A 24,586-nucleotide genomic window follows, 5' to 3' on the forward strand; every position below is an offset into this window, starting at 1 on the left:
GATCCTGGGGTCTCCAGCCCGTACTCTGCACAGATGTTTCTGTACACTATGTCCACCACTTGGTTATGTGGCTCCATGTTTGTTTCCCTGCAGCATCTTACACCCTGCAGTTCTGTGCTGGACTGTCTCAGGAGCCTCTTTGCACAGTCGACACCGTGGGTCTTGTCTGGTGTGGTAGATCTGGGCCTCTATTGCTCGAGTGCCCAGGTCCTGCTCCTGAGCAGCCAGGATCAGTGCCTCTGTGTGTCCTTCAGACCAGCCCTCTCAAGCCATTGGTAGGATTTCTTGATATCAGCCACTTCAGTTATGTTCCAGTGGTACGCCCCATGTAGGGGGTTTGTCCTGCCATGATGGTCCCTCCAGCACCTCTTCCTCTGGACCCCACTGTCTGAGACATTCTCTGAGCTCCTCATCTGCTGGGGCCTTGTCCTTGATGTACTCAAGGAGCTTGGATGTTTCATCCTGGACAGTGGTTCCCACACTCACTAGTCCTCGGCCCCCTTCCTTCCGGCCTGCGTACAGTCTCAGGGTGCTGGATTTGGGATGGAACCCTCCATGCAGGTCAGGAGCTTTCGTGTCTTAACATCTGTGGTCTGTATCTCCTCCTTTGGCCAGCTTACAATCCCTGCAGGATCTGATCACTGGCAGGGCGTAGCTGTTGATTGCCTGCACCTTGTTCTTGCCATTGAGCTGCTTCTAAGGACTTGCCTCACTCTTTGCAGGTATTTGGCCGTAGCCGCTTTCCTTGTTGCCTCTTCGAGGAGCCACTTGCTTGTGGGATACCAAGGTACTTGTAACTGTCCTCAACGTCTGCTGTTGTTCCCTCTGGGAGTGACACCCCCTCTGTGTGGACGACCTTCCCTCTCTTTGTCACCATCCTGCTACATTTCTCAAGCCCGAATGACATCCCAATGTCTGTACTGTAGATCCTTGTGGTGTGGATCAGTGAGTCGATGTCTCGCTCACTCTTAGCGTACAGCTTGATGTCGTCCATGTAGAGGAGGTGACTGATGGTGGCCCCGTTTCTGAGTTTCTATATATATATATATATACATATATATATATATATATATATATATATATATATATATATATATATATATATATATATATGTACATAATCAGCTGATTTTATAAATGTTATAGGGTTGGACTTTATCTGTCACACAGAGCATCAGGAAAAGGCCTCTGGTTCTGCTCTGGTTCTGCTCTGGTTCTGTTCTGGTTCTGCTCTGGTTCTGCTCTGGTTCTGTCCTGGTTTTGTCCTGGTTTAGTGCTGGTCCTGTCCTAGTCCTGTCCTAGTTCTGTTTTGGTTTTGACCTGGTTTTATTCTGGTTTTGCCCCGGTGTCCCAGTTCAGTCCTGGTTTTGTCCCGGTTCTGACCCGGTTTTGACCCGTTCTCTCTCCGGTTGTTTCACGGTGTTTTGCACGTGCAGGTGGCGGCCTCTGCTGGACTTTCGGGGAACTGCAGGGCGTCCCTTGAGAATGCCTTTGCGCATGCGCATCCATGTAACAAGATGGCGGAGAGTGCGGAACTGAAGGTAAAGCGAGAGCGACTTTAGCATCAAAATGTGCGTCCTGAGGCCCGCGCCGGGACTTTCACTCCGTTTGGTCTTTGGCTTTGAACATTAAGGAGTCATAAAAATAGACGATGGCTCCATTTCCTCCGACATTTACACAAAATAAAGCAGAGCCAAAGTGTTAGCCGCGGTTAGCCTGTTAGCTTTAGCTTTGTTATTGTTGCGGACGCTCCGGAGACTGTCCCCGGGGCTGTGCGGGGCTATACGGGGCTGTGCGGGGCTCTGCGGGGCTGTGCGGGGATCTGCGGGGCTCCGGAGACTGTCCCCGGGGCTGTGCGGGGCTATACGGGGCTGCGGGGCTCTGCGGGGATCTGCGGGGCTGCGGGGCTCTGCGGGGCTCCGGAGACTGTCCCCGGGGCTGTGCGGGGATCTCCGGGGCTCCACAGGGCTCCGGAGACTGTCTGCGGGGTTCTGAGTGTTTCTGCGGGGCTATGTGGGGATCTGCGGGGCTCTGAGTCCGTCCCCGGGGCTGTGCGGGGCTCCGCGGGGCTCTACAGAGCTTCGGAGACTGTGTGCGGGGATCTGTGGGGTTCTGAGTGTCTGTGCGGGGCTGTGCGGTGCTCCGGAGGCTGTCCCCGGGGCTCTGGGTGGCTCTGTGGGGCTGTAAAGGGTTCTGCGGGGTTGTGTTGGGTTCTGCGGGGTTGTGTTGGGTTCTGCGGGGTTGTGTTGGGTTCTGCGGGTGTTGGTTCTGCGGGTTGTGTTTGGGTTCTGCGGGGTGCGCGGGGTTGTGTTGGGGGTTGTGTTGTGCGGGTTGTGTGTTGGTTCTGCGGGTTGTTGGGGGTTGTGTTGGGTTCTGCGGGGTTGTGTTGGGTTCTGCGGGGTTGTGTTGGGTTCTGCGGTGACAGTTCTGTGTTTTATCTCAGACTGAGGCGCGTCACTCGGGCTCCGGCTGAAAACACGAGTTTCTGTGACAGCGACAGAAAAATGAAAGATGTTTGTGATAAATCTGTGAACTCAACACCGACGTGAGAGTTAAACCTGTGAAAGTTTGACCTGAACTCGAGTCACTGACACCGAGTCGTGTGGTGTGTGTGTTTTGTTGTTTTATTCAGTATTTTTGTTAAACTGCTGATGTCAGTCTGATCTTGTTAAAGTCTTTGTTTGACTTTAAAGTATCGTCTCGTTTAAAGAATCGTCTCGTTTAAAGAATCGTCTCGTTTAAAGAATCGTCTCGTTTGATTCCACAGCTGCTTCTTTTTCATCATGTTGTGATTCTTGATAATATTTGTAAATAAAGTTGAAGGTTGGAGAATGTTGAAGTGTCCTGAAGTCTCGGATTAGAGGATTAAGTGTGTTTAAAGTCGGTGACACTGTCAGATTTTTAGCCTTCTTTGATAAGGATTTTCACTAGTGTGACTGTTTTTGGGATCGGGTTTTGTCTTAATCGTGTGTCGTGCTTTGTTTCGTAAACATGGAGTAATGAAATGAAAACAGATGAATCCTTCACGAGCAGCTCCTGATCGACAGTCGTAGGTCAATAATATCAAACCTGTTTGAGTCCAGTTGCCTCGTGAGTTTTTCTCTGTTGGAGTCGTTCGTGTGACAACATGAAGCTGAGAACTTTTAAACCCTGTTTCACATAAACGTGTATTTTTAAAAAATTTAAACGTTTGTTCTCGTCTTTTAAACACAAACGGTGAATTCTCCTCTGAAACAAATCTTTGTAAAAACTTGGGCTGGAGTCAAGTTTGTGGGTTTGATGTTTGTGTGTGAAGTGAAATAAACAGAGTTTAGGAGCCGACGCCAAAAGTGCGACCAGAGTTTCACTTTTACACTGATGATGATGATGATGATGAAGAGCATCAGTCACATTTCTTCTGCTGAAACACTTTTCATGTGTTTCATTTACACACACAGACCAGAGACACATGAGGCTGTATCAGATCTGTGGAGAGGCGAGCCGCTCACTAATGCTCCATTTTAAATGTGTTTGTGAGTAAAACTTAAAGCTGTAATGAAATAAATAAAATCTGATCCAGAGACTCTGTAGTTCTGACTGATTTATGCAGCTCGATGTAAACGAAAAACTTTTTTGAAAACGATGCTGCACGATGATATTTTGGAAAACGGAGGGAAATATTCTTTTCTCAACACACTGTGTTGTGTGCTCTGTGAAATGTGGCCTTAAACCCTGAGATTTGGTTGTACAGTTTGTTTTGGGGCTGAGTGAAACGTCTGAAAGTATCTGACAGTGTCCACTCAGGGTAACGCACAGAGAAAAACCTGTGATCTCTGAATTGTCCAAAGTAACGATGTTAAACATGTTTAGTTTGTGTTTTGTCTAAACGTGTTTTCTCTGCCCCGTCAGCAAATGGTGATGAGCCTGCGAGTGTCGGAGCTGCAGGTGCTGTTGGGCTACGCCGGACGAAACAAACACGGACGCAAACATGAACTTTTGACCAAAGCGCTTCACCTGCTCAAAGCCGGCTGCAGTCCGGCCGTCCAGATGAAGATCAAGGAGCTGTACAGACGCAGGTTTCCCACAAAGATGGTGTCGCCCGTGGACCTTTCGCTGCCGGGGGTTCACTCCGCCGCCAGCCTGACCGCCGGCCTGGCGCAGCTGGGCTCTGCGTCTCCTCTGCTCCCCGTGTCTTTGCTCGGACCCAAACACGAGCTGAGCCTGCCGCACCTGCCTTCTGCCCTGCACCCCGTCCACCCCGACGTCAAACTCCAGAGGCTCCCGTTCTACGACCTGCTGGACGAGCTCATCAAACCCACCAGCCTCGGTACGTCCTCAGAAACAGTCTTTACACCCCCGGACTCTGGGCCAGTGTCACAGATCTGGGTGGAAATATGGAACTCACAAAGATTCTTGTCCTCAGGTTTCTATAAATGTGATGATTTAACCGCTCTGAAGTAGAAAACATAAACAGTGTCGAGTGCTGAGGCTCTGCAGTTAATTACATTTTAATCATCATTTTGATTTGTGTTTCAGAGGATTTCCAAACTCATATCATCCAGTTGAAACGATTTAAAGCTTAACAAAGTTTATTTTGGGATATTTTATATAGAAATAAGTATATTTATTTTTGTAGATTGTAGAAGAACTGAACATAGAGTTTATTTTGGACACATTTATGTTTTTCTGCTTTATTTCATGTTCAAAGTTAATTTTATTTATTTTATGTTTTATACGTCACAAAACGGCTCTAAGGTTCATAAAATAATAACAAAAATGTTAAGCCAGCAGGGCCAGCTCTAATACATACTTGATATGATCTCGCGGGCCAAATATATGATATTGTGGGCCAAATTTGACCCCCGGGCCTGAGTTTGACATGTCTGGTCTGATTTAGACCAGACTTGTCAAACTCAGACTCGTCTGTGACACTAAAAGTCTTTGTTACCACTTTTTGTGCAAAGTTCATATGAAACACAAACATTTTAATCCTCAAAACAGTGAAAATGTCAAATGTGTCGCATGAACGAGTTTCCTTCCTCTGATCAAACAACAAAACAAAACATTTTTTGTAAAATATACCAAAAATCCTCTTGGTGATTTATCGATACAGCAGCTCACGATATCCAGACTGAATCATCACATTAAACGGTATGATATATAGATACTTTTGCACACGCCTAATTTATTGTACCGTATTTTTCGGACTATGAGGCACATTTAAAATCCTTTAATTTTCTCAGAACTCAACAGTGCTCCTTATAATCCGGTGCCTTATGTATTAATTCTGTTTTTTACTGACCTCAGACTGATTTTCTGTGGCACACGACACTCAAAAATCTGTCAGAATGTTTTAGTACGACTTTGGTAAACTACGAAGCCTCACCACATGATGGACTGTCGAAGCGTTACGGCGCCGCAGTCAGGAGCCTCGGAGGAATGTTTCAGCGTTTATAGTTCATGTAAATGATCCATGTGGTTTTAAGTTTAGTTTCAGTAAAATGTAAACAAATGTGTCCAATCTGCATTAAACACATTATTACTCAGTGTAGATTTGAGTCGTCCTCCTAGGAAATAAAAAAACAAACTTAAATGATCCACACACATTCACGTTCACTGGGACAGAGACGCCGAGCGAGTTACACCACGATCTACCGATGGATCGAGGACGCCGTGGCCAAGGATCAGACTCAACTCTCACTTAATGTGATTTATAATCCGGTGCAATTTATTGCTATTATTTACTATTTATTTCTTTCATTCATTCATAAAGCATAAAAAGACATCGACAGTGTCACAAGATCAGACACACAAGAAATGAATGAAAATGAAAAGTTATCTGCCCCCTTTTCCTTTTTCAAGACAATACATCAACACCGACGGTCACTAAACAATTTATGTATGAAAATAGACGAGAGAATTCCACATTGATATTGTGCCTTACAGTCCTAAAAATACAGTAACTAAAAATAATCGTTATAATAATCTTGATTTCAGTATTGACCAAAATAATTGTGATCATGATTTTGTCCGTATTGGAGCAGCTCAGTGTGTGCAGGGGTCAGACACTCAGGTCACAGCTTTAGTTCTTGGGTTTGTTTTCTCTTTATGTCCCTGTAAGTTTGACGTGTCTTTGTTATGTTCGATTTAAAAGTTGTACTAGAAAAACTCTGCTGTGTCTTTGCCGTCTCAGGTTGAAACGAGCCGTTGGTTTATTCTAATTAACTGAAAAATGAAAAGAGCTGCAGATTCAGTTCATGTGTGAGTTTTACTTGGAGATGTTCATAGAGACACTTGTATGTGTAGTTTGACCTCTGACCTCTGCTGTTGCTCACATTTGTGCCTTTTGCCTGTCGTGACACTGACTCTGTTTTGTTCCTCGGTTGTTCGTCCCCGTCGGCGTCTTCAGTGTCGGACAGCAGTCAGCGCTTCCAGGAGGCCTGTTACGCGTTTGCGCTGACGCCGCAGCAGGTCCAGCAGATCAGCAGCTCCATGTGAGTCCCACTCAGACACCAGAGCCACGTGTGACGCTCTGGGATGGACTGTTCTGTTCTGACCTGTCCTCACCTGTCCTCACCTGTCCTCACCTGTCCTCTCCTCGTGTTTGTTTCCTCAGGGACATATCGGGGACCAAGTGTGACTTCGCGGTCCAGGTGCAGTTACGGTGGGTTCAGCGCACAAACTTTTATTCAAACATCTGGAGAGGTGTGGTCTGTGTAACATTCACTCTTTTGAATTTCAATTAAGAACAAAAACAGTAAAGTGGGAAAACAGTTTATTTCATTTTTTTGTTTTAATGTCAAACAAAAAAAAAGTTTTCAACCTCAATTTCCAATTCAAAGTTTGTTTCAAATTACACTATTCAAACCCCAATCTCGGTGCCTGTTTTAATGTTGATATTTTATTCTCTCTGGTTTATTTGAAGTTCTGTTGCTCAGCGTCGCCTGTGAATTCAGTGTGAACATAGATCTGTAATAAAAACTATTTTTATCATAGTTGTAAGAAGTCGACTGAAGTTTATCGCTGCTTCCTCTTTCATTTAGAGTGAAAGCGTCGCTATAAAAGAAGAAACATGTTTGTCACAAAACTGCAACGATTTTTCAGGTTCGTCCTTCAGCAGAAAAACTTCAAATAAAACAGAGAATCAAAAGTCAACATTAAAATAAACACGAGACTGTTTTTTGATTGGTGTAATTTTAAATAAACTTTAAATTAAATATTGGAAATAGATCGATTTTTTGTTTGACTAATACAGAAAAATGAAATAAACTGTTTTCACATTTGATTGATTTTTGTTCTTAATTGAAATTCAGAAGAACAAATGATCACAGTTCCCACAGTCATGGAAATCCTGGAAAAGTCATGGAATTTTGTAAATTCAATCAAGTTTAGTTCTCATGAGTCTGATTATTTGTGAACGTCTGAGTCTTTTGTTTAAAAGAGACGACAATAAATGCACTGACAGGATTTAAAATGTTCAAAAACTATAATCCCAAAGCATAAGGTGAGTGGAAACAGTTCACATTTCAGATTTAGACCTAAAAGTCTGATCACTTTTAGGGTTTTTTTAGACTTTACAGCTCATGTAGGTGCTGTAAAGTCATGGAAAATTCACTTTAGCTCATGAAAAAGTCATGGAAAAGTTTTGAAAAGAGTTTGAATTTTGAGCAGTGTACACAGGTTCTTAGTGTGAGCACAGACGGACGTCCACATAAGAAAGTGACTCCCACAGTCATTCTGCTGCTGCATAGTTTAATTCTGCTACATTTTATTTTTCCTTTTTGCCTTTTACATTTGACCTTGTGCCTCTTGTGTTCAGGTTTTGTTTATCAGAAACGAGCTGTCCACAGGAGGATCACTTTCCTCCCAACCTCTGTGTCAAAGTGAACGGAAAACCCTGTAACCTCCCGGTGAGTGAAGAGTCACGTCCTCAGTCACGTCCTCAGGCCCGTCTCTGTTTCTCCGGGTCACGCTTTAATCATCCTGGTGTTTTTCAGGGATACCTTCCTCCAACCAAAAACGGTGTTGAACCAAAAAGACCCAGTCGCCCCATAAACATCACGTCTCTGGTGCGTCTGTCCACGACCGTCCCCAACACCATCGTGGTGTCGTGGACGTCGGAGATCGGGAGGGTGAGACGTCACTGCACAGACGCGTGTGTTTGTTTTAATGCGTTTGACTAAACTGTGTGTGTGTTTTTGTGTGTGTGTTTGTGTGTTTGGAGCAGAGTTTCTCGATGGCCGTGTACCTGGTGAGGCAGCAGTCGTCTGCCGTTCTGCTGCAGAGGCTACGAGCCAGAGGGATCAGGAACCCGGACCACTCCAGAGCTCTGAGTGAGGCTCTTAAACTGTTTATTGTGCAATTACACAGGCGCCCGTTCTATTTCAGGGCACTTCCACTTTAATTATTCATGTCCACAACGTTACAGGAGCAAATGTAAATGTAACTGTACACTGCAAATGTCTCTGATCTGGCCAAGATTTAAAAACTTATATCAGGTTATTCATGTTGTTTTCACATTTATAATCTATGTACTTCATTCTGAGATGTTTCATTCTCGTCTAGAGGTCGTTTATTTTAAGATCTTGCTGCATGGACACATCATTTCACTACTTTAAGTCATTTTCTGATAGATTTAAGTGTTTAAATCTTACAGTTTGGCCAAGCGTTTCTGAAGTGAACTTAAATACTGCTCCTACACATTTTCACCTGCTGTTTTTTTCTCTCCCAAAGTAAAAGAGAAACTGACGGCGGATCCGGAGAGCGAGATCGCCACCACCAGTCTGCGCGTGTCACTGCTCTGTCCTGTAAATAAAAGATTTTATACTTTTTTACACAGAGATTATGTGGATAGTCACAGATGTTTGTTTATAGAATCTTGGTTTTTCTTTGTTCCCAAAAACGTTCTGTAGTTTTTAAAGACGAGGTTCTGTGCAAAATCATTTTTAGTTTCCTCTCAGGTTCTCAAGTTGTTCGTCATCACAAACCTGTCTGAAGAGGTTTTAGAGTCATCCATGTTTGAGTCATCTAACAATCTCTTCTATTCAAACCCTCCTTACAGTTAACAGCAGTACGAGTCTGTACGAGGCTCCGCCCACATGCTCCCACAGTACGAGTCTGTACGAGGCTCCGCCCACATGCTCCCACACCACAGTTCTCCATAAAAACATTACACAAAACTGAACACAGTGACTGCACAAACCTGATGTTTGTGCAGGAGTTTCATTAGTGCGACGCACGACGAGTGTGTGGGATAGTGCTCTGAAGGGGGAGGGCCTCAGCACAGGGAGCAAAGGGAGGAGAGATAAAAACAAAAGTGAAACTTATAAAATCTGTGAATCTGTTGTTTTGAGCGAATAAACATTTTTAAAACAAGATAGAACATAGATTTGTGACGTGTTGCAGTTAATACCCCAGAGAGTCACATACCCCCTCTTTAATACCCCAGAGAGTCACATACCCCCTCTTTAATACCCCAGAGAGTCACATACCCCCTCTTTAATACCCCAGAGAGTCACATACCCCCTCTTTAATACCCCAGAGAGTCACATACAGTGAACCCTCGTTTATCGCGGGGGATACGTTCCAAAAATAACCCGCAATAGGTGAAATCCGCGAAGTAGTCAGCTTTATTTTTTACTGTGATTTTACAATGCAATACTGAACTGCAGAATGAAACAAAAAATAAAACCTCTTTTCAGGCCCAACATGTGTTAAAGAAATAGAAATATTAACGTTTTCTTACAAATAACTATAATAGTTTAAAGAACGGTGTTGTAAAACAATATTTTTAAATAGTAATGAATACAAGGTAGGAAACATTGTCACTCGCGTATTTCACAGTCCCTCCAGCTGCGCCTCTTCGTCCTGACTCCGTTGCGCTGTAGCGTCTTTTTCTACTGAAGGCTGCGCAGGGGTCTTTCTCCGAGAGAAGAACATCGTTATGGGTAGTTGTTGGCACTCTTTTCTTTTTCTGAGCAAGAAGATTTTTATAAACGGACATCCCACCTTCAATTATATTTGAGAACTGCAATGAACGACACATCAAAGGGTCCCATTCTTGTGCCGCGCGCTGAATTTGGCAGAATGTACAGAAACGAAAACTGTTGGCATGGGTGTAATGAAAAACCAATATAAACCTTTTTCACTTCTAGACAACAGTAACGCCCCTAAGCCAAACAGGATTCACTGTAAAAAATAAAGCACTGTAAAAAATTCCGCGAAGCAGCGAGGCCGCGATAGGTGAAGCGCGATATAGCGAGGGATCACTGTACCCCCTCTTCAAAACCCCAAAGAAGGTAAAAAGCCCCTCTTTGGCACGAGTTCTGCCGTAGCTCAGGCTGATTCTCGTGTGCGTCTTGTCTTTAGTCGTGTGTGTGTGTGTGTGTGTGTGTGTGTGTGTGTGTGTGTGTGTGTGTGTGTGTGGTGTGTGTGTGTGGGTGAGTGTGTGTGTGTGTGTGTGTTGTGTACTGAATAATCTGTTGTTGTTGTTTTTCAGTTGGGGAAGATGCGTCTGACCATCCCGTGCCGCTCGGTCACCTGCTCCCACCTGCAGTGTTTCGACGCCACGCTCTACATCCAGATGAACGAGAAGAAGCCCACCTGGGTCTGTCCTGTGTGCGACAAGAAAGCCCCGTACGAACACCTGATTATAGACGGGTAAGAGCCACAAAACACACAAACACCTGATTATAGACGGGTAAGAGCCACAAAACACACAAACACCTGATTATAGACGGGTAAGAGCCACAAAACACAACAAACACCTGATTATAGACGGGTAAGAGCCACAAAACACACAAACACCTGATTATAGACGGGTAAGAGCCACAAAACACAAAGAAACACCTGATTATAGACGGGTAAGAGCCACAAAACACACAAACACCTGATTATAGACGGGTAAGAGCCACAAAACACAAACAAACACCTGATTATAGACGGGTAAGAGCCACAAAAACAAACAAACACCTGATTATAGACGGGTAAGAGCCACAAAACACACAAACACCTGATTATAGACGGGTAAGAGAGCCACAAAACACACAAACACCTGATTATAGACGGGTAAGAGTCACAAAACAAACAAACACCTGATTATAGACGGGTAAGAGCCACAAAACACACAAACACCTGATTATAGACGGGTAAGAGCCACAAAACACAAACAAACACCTGATTATAGACGGGTAAGAGTCACAAAACACACAAACACCTGATTATAGACGGGTAAGAGTCACAAAACACACAAACACCTGATTATAGACGGGTAAGAGCCACAAAACAAACAAACACCTGATTATAGACGGGTAAGAGCCACAAAACAAACAACAACACCTGATTATAGACGGGTAAGAGTCACAAAACACACAAACACCTGATTATAGACGGGTAAGAGTCACAAAACACAAACAAAACACCTGATTATAGACGGGTAAGAGCCACAAAACACAAACAACACCTGATTATAGACGGGTAAAGAGCCACAAAAACAAACAAACACCTGATTATAGACGGGTAAGAGCCACAAAACAAACACAAACACCTGATTATAGACGGGTAAGAGCCACAAAACACACAAAACACCTGATTATAGACGGGTAAGAGCCACAAACAAACACCTGATTATAGACGGGTAAGAGCCACAAAACAAACAAACAAACACCTGATTATAGACGGGTAAGAGCCACAAAACACACAAACACCTGATTATAGACGGGTAAGAGCCACAAAACAAACAAACACCTGATTATAGACGGGTAAGAGCCACAAAACACAAACAAACACCTGATTATAGACGGGTAAGAGCCACAAAACACAACAAACACCTGATTATAGACGGGTAAGAGCCACAACAACACAAACACCTGATTATAGACGGGTAAGAGTCACAAAACAAACAAACACCTGATTATAGACGGGTAAGAGCCACAAAACAAACAAACAAACACCTGATTATAGACGGGTAAGAGCCACAAAACAAACAAACACCTGATTATAGACGGGTAAGAGCCACAAAACACACAAACACCTGATTATAGACGGGTAAGAGCCACAAAACAAACAAACAAACACCTGATTATAGACGGGTAAGAGCCACAAAACACACAAAAACACCTGATTATAGACGGGTAAGAGCCACAAAACAACAACAAACACCTGATTATAGACGGGTAAGAGTCACAAAACACAACAAACACCTGATTATAGACGGGTAAGAGCCACAAACAAACAAACACCTGATTATAGACGGGTAAGAGCCACAAAACAAACAAACACCTGATTATAGACGGGTAAGAGCCACAAAACAAACAAACACCTGATTATAGACGGGTAAGAGCCACAAAACACACAAACACCTGATTATAGACGGGTAAGAGCCACAAAACAAACAAACACCTGATTATAGACGGGTAAGAGCCACAAAACACAACAAACACCTGATTATAGACGGGTAAGAGCCACAAAACACACAAACACCTGATTATAGACGGGTAAGAGCCACAAAACACAACAAACACCTGATTATAGACGGGTAAGAGTCACAAAACAACAAAACAACCTGATTATAGACGGGTAAGAGTCAAAACACACAAACACCTGATTATAGACGGGTAAGAGCCACAAAACAAAACACCTGATTTAGACGGGTAAGAGCCACAAAACACACAAACACTGATTATAGACGGGTAAGAGCCACAAAACAAACAAACACCTGATTATAGACGGGTAAGAGCCACAAACACACAAACACCTGATTATAGACGGGTAAGAGCCACAAAACACAAAGAAACACCTGATTATAGACGGGTAAGAGTCACAAAACACACGTACGAACTAGGGATGGGCTTTATTAGTTGACTAATCGATAATTGATCATTAAGAATTTTGTTGATTACGTTCATTTCTAATCGACAAACCGAGTGTAGGTTTCTGGGCGTAGATATGAAGCTGCGTCTGACACAAACACTGGAGTCTCGGCCTCAGTCCCACGTTTGGGCTCTGGCTCCTCCTTGGAGACTCTGTTCCTCTCAGTGAGTTTGTTTACAGCACATCTGTGTCCCGGTTTGGTCGTGGTGCATGTTTACGCAGTATCCCGGTTACTGCAACATAAAGATCTGCACTAAACCTGCACACGTACGATCTTTGAAAACATGGTGACACACAGAACAGACTCACCATGAGCAGAACACCCCTCTGTCACAGAAAAAACACATATAATCCACTGAGTCGTGTCCTTTAGTCCCACAGAAGTTCAACTGCATCAGCGACACAAGAGGAGGGTTTTTCTTTGATTTGTTTATGCAAATTAGCCATGTGGTTTTATATATATTATAATATCATATTATTTTATTTATAAAGCAAGCAATTTGTGAAGAAAAGATGAAAAATATATAAAATTTCACAAATGACATCACATGCAGCCGCGCCTCTGTCAGTGTGCCCCAGGGCAGCTGTGGCTACAGTAGTAGTTTACCATCACCAGGTGTAGAGTGAATGAATAATACTGTATGAATGAATGCTGCATGAATAATGCTGAATAATGCTGTGTACAGCGTCTTTGGGGACAGAAAATGTCTGTGAAAGCACAATATAAATAAAGACTTACTTACATAGGTGACGTCAGACTGGGAAATTTCTGTCCAAAATTTCAACACAATTTACACAAACTTATTTCGTCCACTATTTTAAACATATTCTAATCATCAACAAAGTCAAAGTTTTTTTAACCAGGAAATAAAATTTGATCCATTAAAACCTTTTTTTTTTTTTTTTTTTTTAGCAAATTCATGAATATAATGAGCTTAACTGTTTTAGGGAAATGAATAAAAAACTTCTACCAAAGTCCTACCAAAATCTACCAAACTGTAGACCTGGTTCAGCCCTAGATTAGACCTGCCATAGTCCTGTTACAGACCTGTTACAGACCTGGTTTAGTCCTGGTTTAGTCCTGGTTTAGACCTGGTTTAGACCTGGTTTAGATCTGGTTTAGACCTGGTTTAGACCTGGTTTAGACCTGGTTTAGTCCTGGTTTAGACCTGGTTTAGTCCTGGTTTAGACCTGGTTTAGACCTGGTTTAGTCCTGGTTTAGTCCTGGTTTAGACCTGGTTTAGACCTGGTTTAGACCTGGTTTAGTCCTGGTTTAGTCCTGGTTTAGTCCTGGTTTAGTCCTGGTTTAGTCCTGGTTTTAGTCCTGGTTTAGACCTGGTTTAGACCTGGTTTAGTCCTGGTTTAGACCTGGTTTAGACCTGGTTTAGTCCTGGTTTAGACCTGGTTTAGTCCTGGTTTAGTCCTGGTTTAGACCTGGTTTAGTCCTGGTTTAGACCTGGTTTAGTCCTGGTTTAGTCCTGGTTTAGATCCTGGTTTAGTCCTGGTTTAGACCTGGTTTAGTCCTGGTTTAGACCTGGTTTAGTCCTGGTTTAGATCCTGGTTTAGACCTGGTTTAGTCCTGGTTTAGACCTCCTGGTTTAGTCCTGGTTTAGACCTGGTTTAGACCTGGTTTAGATCTGGTTTAGAGTCCTGGTTTAGTCCTGGTTTAGTCCTGGTTTAGTCCTGGTTTAGTCCTGGTTTAGACCTGGTTTAGTCCTGGTTTAGACCTGGTTTAGTCCTGGTTTAGACCTGGTTTAGTCCTGGTTTAGACCTGGTTTAGACCTGGTTTAGACCTGGTTTAGATCCTGGTTTAGTCCTGGTTTAGACCTGGTTTAGTCCTGGTTTTAGTCCTGGTTTAGACCTGGTTTTAGTCCTGGTTTAGTCCTGGTTTAGACCTGGTTTAGACCTGGTTTAGACCTGGTTTAGTCCTGGTTTAGACCTGGTTTAGACCTGGTTTAGTCCCTGGTTTAGACCTGGTTTAGTCCTGGTTTAGACCTGGTTTAGTCCTGGTTTAGTCCTGGTTTAGACCTGGTTTAGTCCTGGTTTAGACCTGGTTTAGACCTGGTTTAGTCCTGGTTTAGACCTGGTTTAGACCTGGTTTACCTGGTTTTAGTCCTGGTTTAGTCCTGGTTTAGACCTGGTTTAGTCCTGGTTTAGACCTGGTTTAGTCCTGGTTTAGTCCTGGTTTAGTCCTGGTTTAGACCTGGTTTAGACCTGGTTTAGTCCTGGTTTAGTCCTGGTTTAGACCTGGTTTAGACCTGGTTTAGACCTGGTTTAGTCCTGGTTTAGACCTGTTTAGACCTGGTTTAGTCCTGGTTTAGACCTGGTTTTAGACCTGGTTTAGACCTGGTTTAGTCCTGGTTTAGACCTGGTTTAGACCTGGTTTAGACCTGGTTTAGACCTGGTTTAGAGTCCTGGTTTAGTCCTGGTTTAGTCCTGGTTTAGTCCTGGTTTAGACCTGGTTTAGTCCCTGGTTTAGACCTGGTTTAGACCTGGTTTAGTCCTGGTTTAGACCTCCTGGTTTAGTCCTGGTTTAGTCCCTGGTTTAGTCCTGGTTTAGTCCTGGTTTAGTCCTGGTTTAGACCTGGTTTAGTCCTGGTTTAGACCTGGTTTAGTCCTGGTTTAGACCTGGTTTAGACCTGGTTTAGTCCTGGTTTAGTCCTGGTTTAGTCCTGGTTTAGTCCTGGTTTAGTCCTGGTTTAGTCCTGGTTTAGACCTGGTTTAGACCTGGTTTTAGTCCTGGTTTAGTCCTGGTTTAGTCCTGGTTTAGTCCTGGTTTAGTCCTGGTTTAGTCCTGGTTTAGACCTGGTTTAGACCTGGTTTAGTCCTGGTTTAGTCCTGGTTTAGTCCTGGTTTAGTCTGGTTTAGTCCTGGTTTAGACCTGGTTTAGTCCTGGTTTAGACCTGGTTTAGTCCTGGTTTAGTCCTGGTTTAGTCCTGGTTTAGTCCTGGTTTAGTCCTGTTTATAGTCCTGGTTTAGTCCTGGTTTAGACCTGGTTTAGTCCTGGTTTAGACCTGGTTTAGTCCTGGTTTAGTCCTGGTTTAGTCCTGGTTTAGACCTGGTTTAGACCTGGTTTAGACCTGGTTTAGACCTGGTTTAGTCCTGGTTTAGTCCTGGTTTACCTGTTTAGTCCTGGTTTAGACCTGGTTTAGTCCTGGTTTAGTCCTGGTTTAGTCCTGGTTTAGTCCTGGTTTAGTCCCTGGTTTAGTCCTGGTTTAGACCTGGTTTAGTCCTGGTTTAGACCTGGTTTAGACCTGGTTTAGTCCTGGTTTAGTCCTGGTTTAGACCTGGTTTAGACCTGGTTTAGTCCTGGTTTAGACCTGGTTTAGTCCTGGTTTAGTCCTGGTTTAGACCTGGTTTAGTCCTGGTTTTAGACCTGGTTTAGTCCTGGTTTAGTCCTGGTTTAGACCTGGTTTAGTCCTGGTTTAGACCTGGTTTAGTCCTGGTTTAGTCCTGGTTTAGTCCTGGTTTAGTCCTGGTTTAGTCCTGGTTTAGACCTGTTTAGTCCTGGTTTAGACCTGGTTTAGTCCTGGTTTAGTCCTGGTTTAGACCTGGTTTAGTCCTGGTTTAGACCTGGTTTAGTCCTGGTTTAGTCCTGGTTTAGTCCTGTTTTAGTCCTGGTTTTAGTCCTGGTTTAGACCTGGTTTAGTCCTGGTTTAGACCTGGTTTAGTCCTGGTTTAGTCCTGGTTTAGTCCTGGTTTAGACCTGGTTTAGTCCTGGTTTAGACCTGGTTTAGTCCTGGTTTAGACCTGGTTTAGTCCTGGTTTAGACCTGTTTATAGTCCTGGTTTAGACCTGGTTTAGACCTGGTTTAGTCCTGGTTTAGTCCTGGTTTAGTCCTGGTTTAGTCCTGGTTTAGACCTGGTTTAGTCCTGGTTTTAGACCTGTTTAGTCCTGGTTTAGACCTGGTTTAGTCCTGGTTTAGACCTGGTTTAGACCTGGTTTAGTCCTGGTTTAGACCTGTTTAGTCCTGTTTTAGTCCTGGTTTAGTCCTGGTTTAGACCTGGTTTAGTCCTGGTTTAGACCTGGTTTTAGTCCTGGTTTAAGTCCTGGTTTAGACCTGGTTATAGTCCTGGTTTAGTCCTGGTTAGTAGTCCTGGTTTAGTCCTGGTTTAGTCCTGGTTTAGACCTGGTTTAGTCCTCCTGGTTTAGACCTGGTTTAGACCTGGTTTAGTCCTGGTTTAGTCCTGGTTTAGTCCTGGTTTAGACCTGGTTTAGACCTGGTTTAGTCCTGGTTTAGTCCTGGTTTAGACCTGGTTTAGACCTGTCCTGGTTTAGAGTCCTGGTTTAGACCTGGTTTAGTCCTGGTTTAGTCCTGGTTTTTAGACCTGGTTTAGTCCTGGTTTAGACCTGGTTTAGAGTCCTGGTTAGACCTGGTTTAGTCCTGGTTTAGTCCTGGTTTAGTCCTGGTTTAGTTTAGACCTGGTTTAGAGTCCTGGTTTAGTCCTGACCTGGTTTAGTCCTGGTTTAGACCTGGTTTAGTCCTGGTTTAGACCTGGTTTAAGTCCTGGTTTAGTCCTGGTTTTAGACCTGGTTTAGACCTGGTTAGTCCTGTTTAGACCTGTTTATACCTGTCCTGGTTTAGTCCTGGTTTAGACCTGGTTTAGTCCTGGTTTAGTCCTGGTTTTAGACCTGGTTTAGTCCTGGTTTAGACCTGGTTTAGTCCTGGTTTAGACCTGGTTTAGTCCTGGTTTAGTCCTGGTTTAGACCTGGTTTAGTCCTGGTTTAGTCCTGGTTTAGACCTGGTTTAGTCCTGGTTTAGTCCTGGTTTAGACCTGGTTTAGACCTGGTTTATAGTCCTGGTTTAGACCTGGTTTTAGTCCTGGTTTAGACCTGGTTTAGTCCTGGTTTAGACCTGTTTATAGTCCTGGTTTAGTCCTGGTTTAGACCTGGTTTAGACCTGGTTTAGTCCTGGTTTAGTCCTGGTTTAGACCTGGTTTAGTCCTGGTTTAGACCTGGTTTAGTCCTGGTTTAGACCTGGTTTAGTCCTGGTTTTAGACCTGGTTTAGACCTGGTTTAGTCCTGGTTTAGTCCTGGTTTAGACCTGGTTTAGACCTGGTTTAGACCTGGTTTAGTCCTGGTTTAGTCCTGGTTTAGTCCTGGTTTAGTCCTGGTTTAGACCTGTTTTAGTCCTGGTTTAGACCTGTTTAGTCCTGTTATAGTCCTGTTATGTTTTATATTAAGCTCATAAACGTCCCCAGATTACACTTGTGTAATTGTTGTTTTTCAGTCTGTTCATGGAGATCTTGAGCAGCTGCTCCGACTGTGATGAGATCCAGTTTAAGGAGGACGGGAGCTGGTGTCCCATGAGGTCTAAGAAGGAGGTGCAGGAAGTATCAGCCGGGTACAACGGCGTGACCACAGGTAGGAGGAGTGAACGACCTCTGTGAAGGCTCTGTGTGTTTCTGAGGGCACTTTATCCTGACTCCGTGTTCTTCTGCTCAGATTTGTCTCGGACAGAAGCCCACGAGCAGAAGAGGTCACACGACAGCAAAAAGAAAGTGGACGTGATCGATCTGACCCTGGACAGTTCGTCAGAAGAAGAGGACGAGCCTCCTCTGAAGAGACCCTGTCCCTCTCTGTCCCCCGTGTCTCCGCCCGTCAACAAAGGGTACGTCTGCTCCAATAATCCCTTTGAGAAGTAAAGATTCATGTGCTCTGGTCCTGTTCTCAGTTTGAGAGAAGAACTGGGGTTAAATGTGCAGGTTTGTGTTAAACATGTGAATGAAACAAAAACACAGCCCCAGGTCTGAGTGTGACCAGGAAACCACTTTAAAACTGAACAGAAAATAAAATAACACCTTTAAATAAACCACATGGATCAATTAGGGGTGAGTCATTATTGGGTTAATTAGGATTAATTAATTACAAAGAAAACAATTCATTAAAAATATGAACACAGTTTACCAAACACAGAACGTTGGTCATTGCACCGGCTCGTGGTCCGACAGTTCCATCGACACAACAACAGAGAAGCGGGAAAGTCTCTGGTTCTGCTGGACGGGACATTTCTAAAAAAAAAAACAATCTGATGAAAGTTTTGACAAAGGCGTCGTTTCTTACAAACTGTACAGAGACGAGTTTCATACGACAGACGCTCGTCAAACCCACGACAACATTTAAATATAAAAACGACTCAGAAACTCGACGCTCAGGAGGAACAACTCAAACTAAAATGACTCTTGAACTTTAGTCTCTTCAGTTTTGGACTGGGACTTTACCTTTGCAGGGTTCCCACGGTCATGGAAATCCTGGAAAAGTCATTGAAATTGAAAATGTAATTTTCCAGGCCTGGAAAACTCCTGGAATTTTAGTCTCTTTCCCTTCGCTCCAGTGTTTTGTTCAGTTCTCGAGTCTGTTGTGATTATTTCTGAACATGTTTAAAGAGACGACAGTAAACGCACTGACAGGATTTAGAATGTTCCAGAACTATAATCCCAAACTCTGATCAGTTCTACACATGTAGGTGCTGGAAAGTCATGGAAAATTCACTTTAGTCATGGAAAAGTTTTGACATTTTGTTAGTAAAACAGAGTTGGAACCCTGAGCCTGTGTCGACTATTTTGAAATGAAATGTAATTTATTTTTTCAAGAGTTTTTTCCAGACGTGAGGAGCTTGAGTCTGAAAGTGTCTGTGTGTTTTATTTGATGAAGTCGTTCACTAAAATTCATTTACATAAAATAAATTTTGCTTTTGGGGCAACTGTTGTTTTGTAATTAACTGAGATTAATTAATTACAAAGCCTGTCGTTAATTAGATTCATTTTTAATCGTGTCCCGCCCCTAAAATAAATCCTCAGAGGATGAGTGTTTGTGTCTGTGTTTTTGATGGTGTGTTTTTCTCTGTAGAGTTTTGAACCTGCACCAGAGTTCTCCTGTGACCCGGGCCCCCAGCATGCCCCCCGTGGAGAGCAGCTACATCCCCCCACCCCCTCCCCTCATCCAGGACTACCGCCACTACTACCACACCGCCACTGACCTGCCCGGTGAGTGTCCCAGTGTCCCCCAAGGGCCCGTGAGTGTCCCCCAAGGGCCCGTGAGTGTCCCCCAAGGGCCCGTGAGTGTCCCCCAAGGGCCCGTGAGTGTCCCGGGGCCCCGTGAGTGTCCCCTCAGGCGCGGTGAGGCCCTCAGGCTCCAGAGTCACAGAGCGCAGCAGTACAAGTGTCCAGACTCTGCAGGACGCTGCTGTTGAAGAGCCTCGAAACACAAAACCACTTTTTCTCCTGATTGAAATGTGTCTCTGTGTCTGGATTTATTTTGTCATTTTGGTGCAGATTTGTTAAAAATGTGACTTTGGGGTCAGAGTCGTGTCTGTGTCGGCGTCTTCAGGATCAACAGGACACTTGAGTTTTCGTGTTGGACAAACGGCGCCAGTGAGTCAGGTGCAGGTTTTTACGTGACGAGTGCAGACACTGGCATTTACGGGCGGAACGTGACGTGACCCCTTCAGCCCCGCCCCCACCTGGCACCGCCAACACCGGCGTGTCCCGTCGTATCTGGAGAAAAGGGAAACACTGTGATCCGAGTGCAGAGGCTGTGGGTCGGCTGATATTGGGCGGAGTTAGTGTTAGGGAGTTGAATGGATCTTTAAGGACGACTTTTATGGATAACTACTGACTTTTTTATGTGGACAGTTTCATTTGACTTTTAATTTGAACAAGACTCTGCATTAGACGTGTAACATACTACAACGTTTACGGCCGAGGCTCATTTCCTCTGTACGTCCCATAGACCCTTTATATAAATGAATAAACACAGCTCCTCACTGATGTTTCACTGATCACACTTTTATTTAAACTCATGTTTAACTTCATGTTTAAACCCGCCTCAGTCTTGGTCCAGGTTCAGCTCAGGGTTTTAGGAGCTCCAGAGTTCAGAGTCACTTGAAGATGATGCAGACTGAGTAGAAACAGTAACAAAAGTAATAAAAGTAATAATAATAAAACAGAGACAGAAACCAGACACACAGACGACACTTTAACGTTTTCACTGTGGAAAATATAATAATATGTGTTTTGTTTTTTTTTCTTTTCTTCCAGAATTAAATTTCTTCTCGTTCCTTCAAGGCGACAATCAGGTACGTCCAGCCCCGGTCTGTTCAGACTGTTCTGTCATCACACACAGACTTCACTCTGTTCCACCTTGTGATGTCATCATGTGGTGATACAGGAAGTGCTCCACTGTGTTTTTAAACTCCACACACCTTCACTAGAATCATTATTTCAGTCCTGGAATTTCCCATCTTGATTGAACTAAAGGTAAAAAGAGCCACCACTAAGTGACATCACAAAGTGGAACAGAGCGTTTGGAGTTTTGGAGATGTAGACAGCCCAGTTTTTGGTCGTGCGTCAAATCGTCTGCATGGTCGTGAGTCCTGTCCACAGAGCGTCTGTGTCGACCGATATGCACCTCTCAAATTTTCTAACTCCGCGTTGAAGCGTCGCAGACAAACAGGTCTGTGATTGGTCGCCTCTACATCGACTCTACACACATTTCCTGTTCTTCAATTTCACCCTAAATTTTGTAACACGAACTCCAGTTTTAAATCGTTGCCTCCTGGTTTTGTGGAGGTGAATTACTTGGCGACGCACAGACCTCGACACAGATCCATAAATCAAAAATGACGGAAACGAGGCGACATCGGCAGAGAGCGACAAATGAACTCAGAAATATAAAACTGTCTTAATAATAAAGAGTTACTCAAACATCCAGCGCTGACTGTGAGGAGGGAACAACATTAGAACATGGATTTGATTTCTTTAGTATAATATTAAAACCTTTAACAGTTCCTAAAGTCTGTGTGACTCTGTGTCCTGCAGCTTTACAACATGTCTAAGATCCCTCTAGTGTAATAGAATAATAATAATAATAATAATAATAGTTTTGTTTCTCGTGCAGCATTATAACATGGTGATGGCGGCCGCTGCTGCGTCCGCCTCCTCCTCGGAGGAGCACGAGCTGCTGCTCAGTCGGTTCCTGCCTTACAGCTCGGCTCAGGTGATGCGCGAGCAGGGCTCCGGGGGCAGTTCTCTGGGGGTGACGGGCAGCAGTAACAGCGGCAGCAGCTCCAGCCTGGTGTCGTCCTCCGGCAGCCTGAGGGACAAAGAGCGGGACGTGACGGGACTGTCCCGCTCGTCCGTGGAGGCCGCAGCCGCTGTCGCCGCCATTTACGGATCCATGTCGGACGTGATCTCTCTGGACTAGGACAGGGGACTGATGAACTGTGGAGGTGTGTAAATAGAGAGGAGAGAATACAGCGCTATGTACAGAGAGAAATCTATTTTCAATGGGACTTATCGTGTATATAACTTAGACGCTCGGCCGATGACTTCCTTCAGTTATTTTTCTGTGGACACTGAAGACTTTTTCACACCTCCCCATGTGGCCCTATAATTATTCTACCTTTTCTACTCAGTTTTTACCGTTTTGTTTCAATATTTCATGTCAGCGGCATTATGTTAGTATAATGTTATAATCTGCACACGTTGTATAACATTACATGTAGAATGTGAAGAGGCGGATGCAACCAGACCACGCTTAATAATATTATTATCATTTGTGACTGATTCAACTCCTCATGTTACTGTAGACTGTCCATTTGTTAAATTATTGTTCACATATTTATGATTCAAGTTATTGGGTAGATGCTGTTTGATGCATTCCCTCTGCCTTAGACATGTTCTCCTCTGCAGACGATTCTTCACTTTGATTTTCAAGTGTGGCTTAAAGGAGAAGAATGAAATCTTTTCATGACAGCATTTGGCTTCAGGGCCCTTCGTCAGTGTCACGTGTTCAGACTCTGACGCTCCGTGAACAGCGGGGGGGCGCAGCGGCTCCGCGAACAGCGGGAGGCGCAGCGGCTCCGCGCACAGCGGGGGGCGCCGCGGCTCCGCGCACAGCGGGGGGCGCCGCGGCTCCGCGAACAGCGGGGGTGCGCCGCGGCTCCACGCACAGCGGGGGGCGCCGCGAACACGGGGGGCGCCGCGGCTCCGCGAACAGCGGGGGGCGCCGCGGCTCCGCGACAGCGGGGGGCGCCGCGGCTCCGCGCACAGCGGGGGTGCGCCGCGGCTCCGCGAACAGCGGGGGCGCTGTAGTTCTGCAGACACAGATGAAGGTGCTTCTGATCTATTTACATTGACTCCAGTTGTTGACAGTGTTGGGCGTTGCATGTGTGTCCGTGGGCCTCGGGCTCCGGGCTCTGAGGGGCTCTGAGGGGCTCCGGGGCTCCGGGGCCCAGGCTCCGGGGGCTCCGGATTCAAACTCATCTTTTCTCTAAACTTTTCTCAGTATTTTTCCAGCTGCCTGGAAGTGCGCGGACATTTTGAACTCCACCTCCGTCTGAACACCACCTGCATTATTGAGTTGTGCTTATCAGATTTATTTATTTACTATATATTTTGAGCATATGTTTGATTTGTGAAAATGCATTTCTGTCAATGTATGTGATTTTCTTTTGTAATTATATAATTAATATTTAAAGATTCTCTGATCTGTGCCACGCTCCGTTTGTTCACACTCGGGCTCCGGAGTCGGGCTCAGATGTGTGTGTGTTTGTGTGTGTGTGTGTGTGTGTGTGTGTGTGTGTGTGTGTGTGTGTGTGTGTGTGTGTGTGTGTGTGTGTGTGTGTGTGTGTGTGTGTGTGTGTGTGTGTGTGTGTGTGTGTGTGTGTGTGTGTAGTGTGTGTGTATAGTGTGTGTGTGTGTGTGTGTGTGTGTGTGTGTGTGTGTGTGTGTGTGTGTGTGTGTGTGTGTATAGTGTGTGTGTGTGTGTGTGTGTGTGTGTGTGTGTGTGTGTGTGTATAGTGTGTGTGTGTGTGTGTGTGTATGTGTGTGTGTGTGTGTGTGTGTGTGTGTGTGTGTGTGTGTGTGTGTGTGTGTGTGTGTGTGTGTGTGTGTGTGTGTGTGTGTGTGTGTGTGTGTGTGTATAGTGTGTGTGTGTGTGTGTGTGTGTGTGTGTGTGTGTGTGTGTGTGTGTGTGTGTGTGTGTGTGTGTGTGTGTGTGTGTGTATAGTGTATGTGTTTGTGTTTGTGCAGTAGTTCACACACAGATCTGTGTTCTTCACATAAACTCATCCATGTTTCTCATCAAAGTTCTTTTTATCCTGGAGCTGATCCTCAAATTATTCAATATTAACTAAACCAAAAAGTCCTAAATTATTATTTAAGATGAAATGAAGTGTTTCTCCGGCGGGTGGAGAGTCTCTGCCTCAAGTGGACGAGTTCAAGTGTGTCGGGGTCTTGTTCTCGAGTGAGGGGAGGATGGAGCGTGAGATTGACAGGTGGACAGGTGCAGCGTGGGCAGATTGACAGGTGGACAGGTGCAGCGTGGGCAGATTGACAGGTGGACAGGTGCAGCGTGGGCACATTGACAGGTGGACAGGTGCAGCGTGGGCAGTGATGTGGTCACTGTATCGGTCGTTGTGGTGAAGAGGAGCTGAGTCTGGATTTAGTGTCTGTCTCCGTTCCTCCCCTCACCTCTGGTCATGACCCGAAGGACCAGATCCACAATACAAGAGACACAGATGAGTTTCCTCCGCAGGGCGTCCGGGCGTCTCCCTTAGAGACAGAGGTCGGAGGTCGGAGCTCGGAGTAGAGCCGCTGCTCCTCCACGTGATGCCTCTGTTTGTATTTGTTTACCCACAAGTGTTCTCATGTAAACAGTCTTATAAACTATAACTATCTATAAACTCTGGACTGGACTGGGAACGTCTCGGGGTCCTCCCAGAGGAGCTGGAGGA

At 44.7% G+C, this 24,586-nt stretch overlaps 1 protein-coding gene across 2 annotated transcripts; it reads left to right on the forward strand.

Annotated features, from left to right (window-relative positions):
• Positions 1-1,513: 1,513 nt before the first annotated feature.
• pias1b (protein inhibitor of activated STAT, 1b) lies at positions 1,514-22,763 on the forward strand. 2 transcript variants are annotated; one of them, XM_055155762.1, is made up of 15 exons: positions 1,514-1,541; positions 3,889-4,306; positions 6,389-6,473; positions 6,596-6,643; positions 7,799-7,889; positions 7,977-8,111; positions 8,207-8,312; positions 8,713-8,786; positions 10,478-10,638; positions 18,080-18,213; positions 18,295-18,460; positions 19,699-19,835; positions 20,889-20,926; positions 21,748-22,078; positions 22,542-22,763. In XM_055155762.1, the coding sequence occupies exons 1-14, from the start codon at positions 1,518-1,520 to the stop codon at positions 22,051-22,053; spliced, it is 1,923 nt and encodes a 640-aa protein (XP_055011737.1). In that variant the 5' UTR covers positions 1,514-1,517; the 3' UTR covers positions 22,054-22,078; positions 22,542-22,763. The 2 variants fall into 2 exon arrangements, with proteins under 2 accessions (XP_055011737.1, XP_020781137.1); XM_020925478.2 differs by having other exon boundaries at positions 21,748-22,761.
• Positions 22,764-24,586: the final 1,823 nt, after the last annotated feature.

Source organism: Boleophthalmus pectinirostris, unplaced genomic scaffold, assembly GCF_026225935.1.
Source record: "Boleophthalmus pectinirostris isolate CB_2022bp ecotype Guang Dong unplaced genomic scaffold, ASM2622593v1 HiC_scaffold_2, whole genome shotgun sequence".
Lineage (NCBI taxonomy): Eukaryota > Metazoa > Chordata > Actinopteri > Gobiiformes > Gobiidae > Boleophthalmus > Boleophthalmus pectinirostris.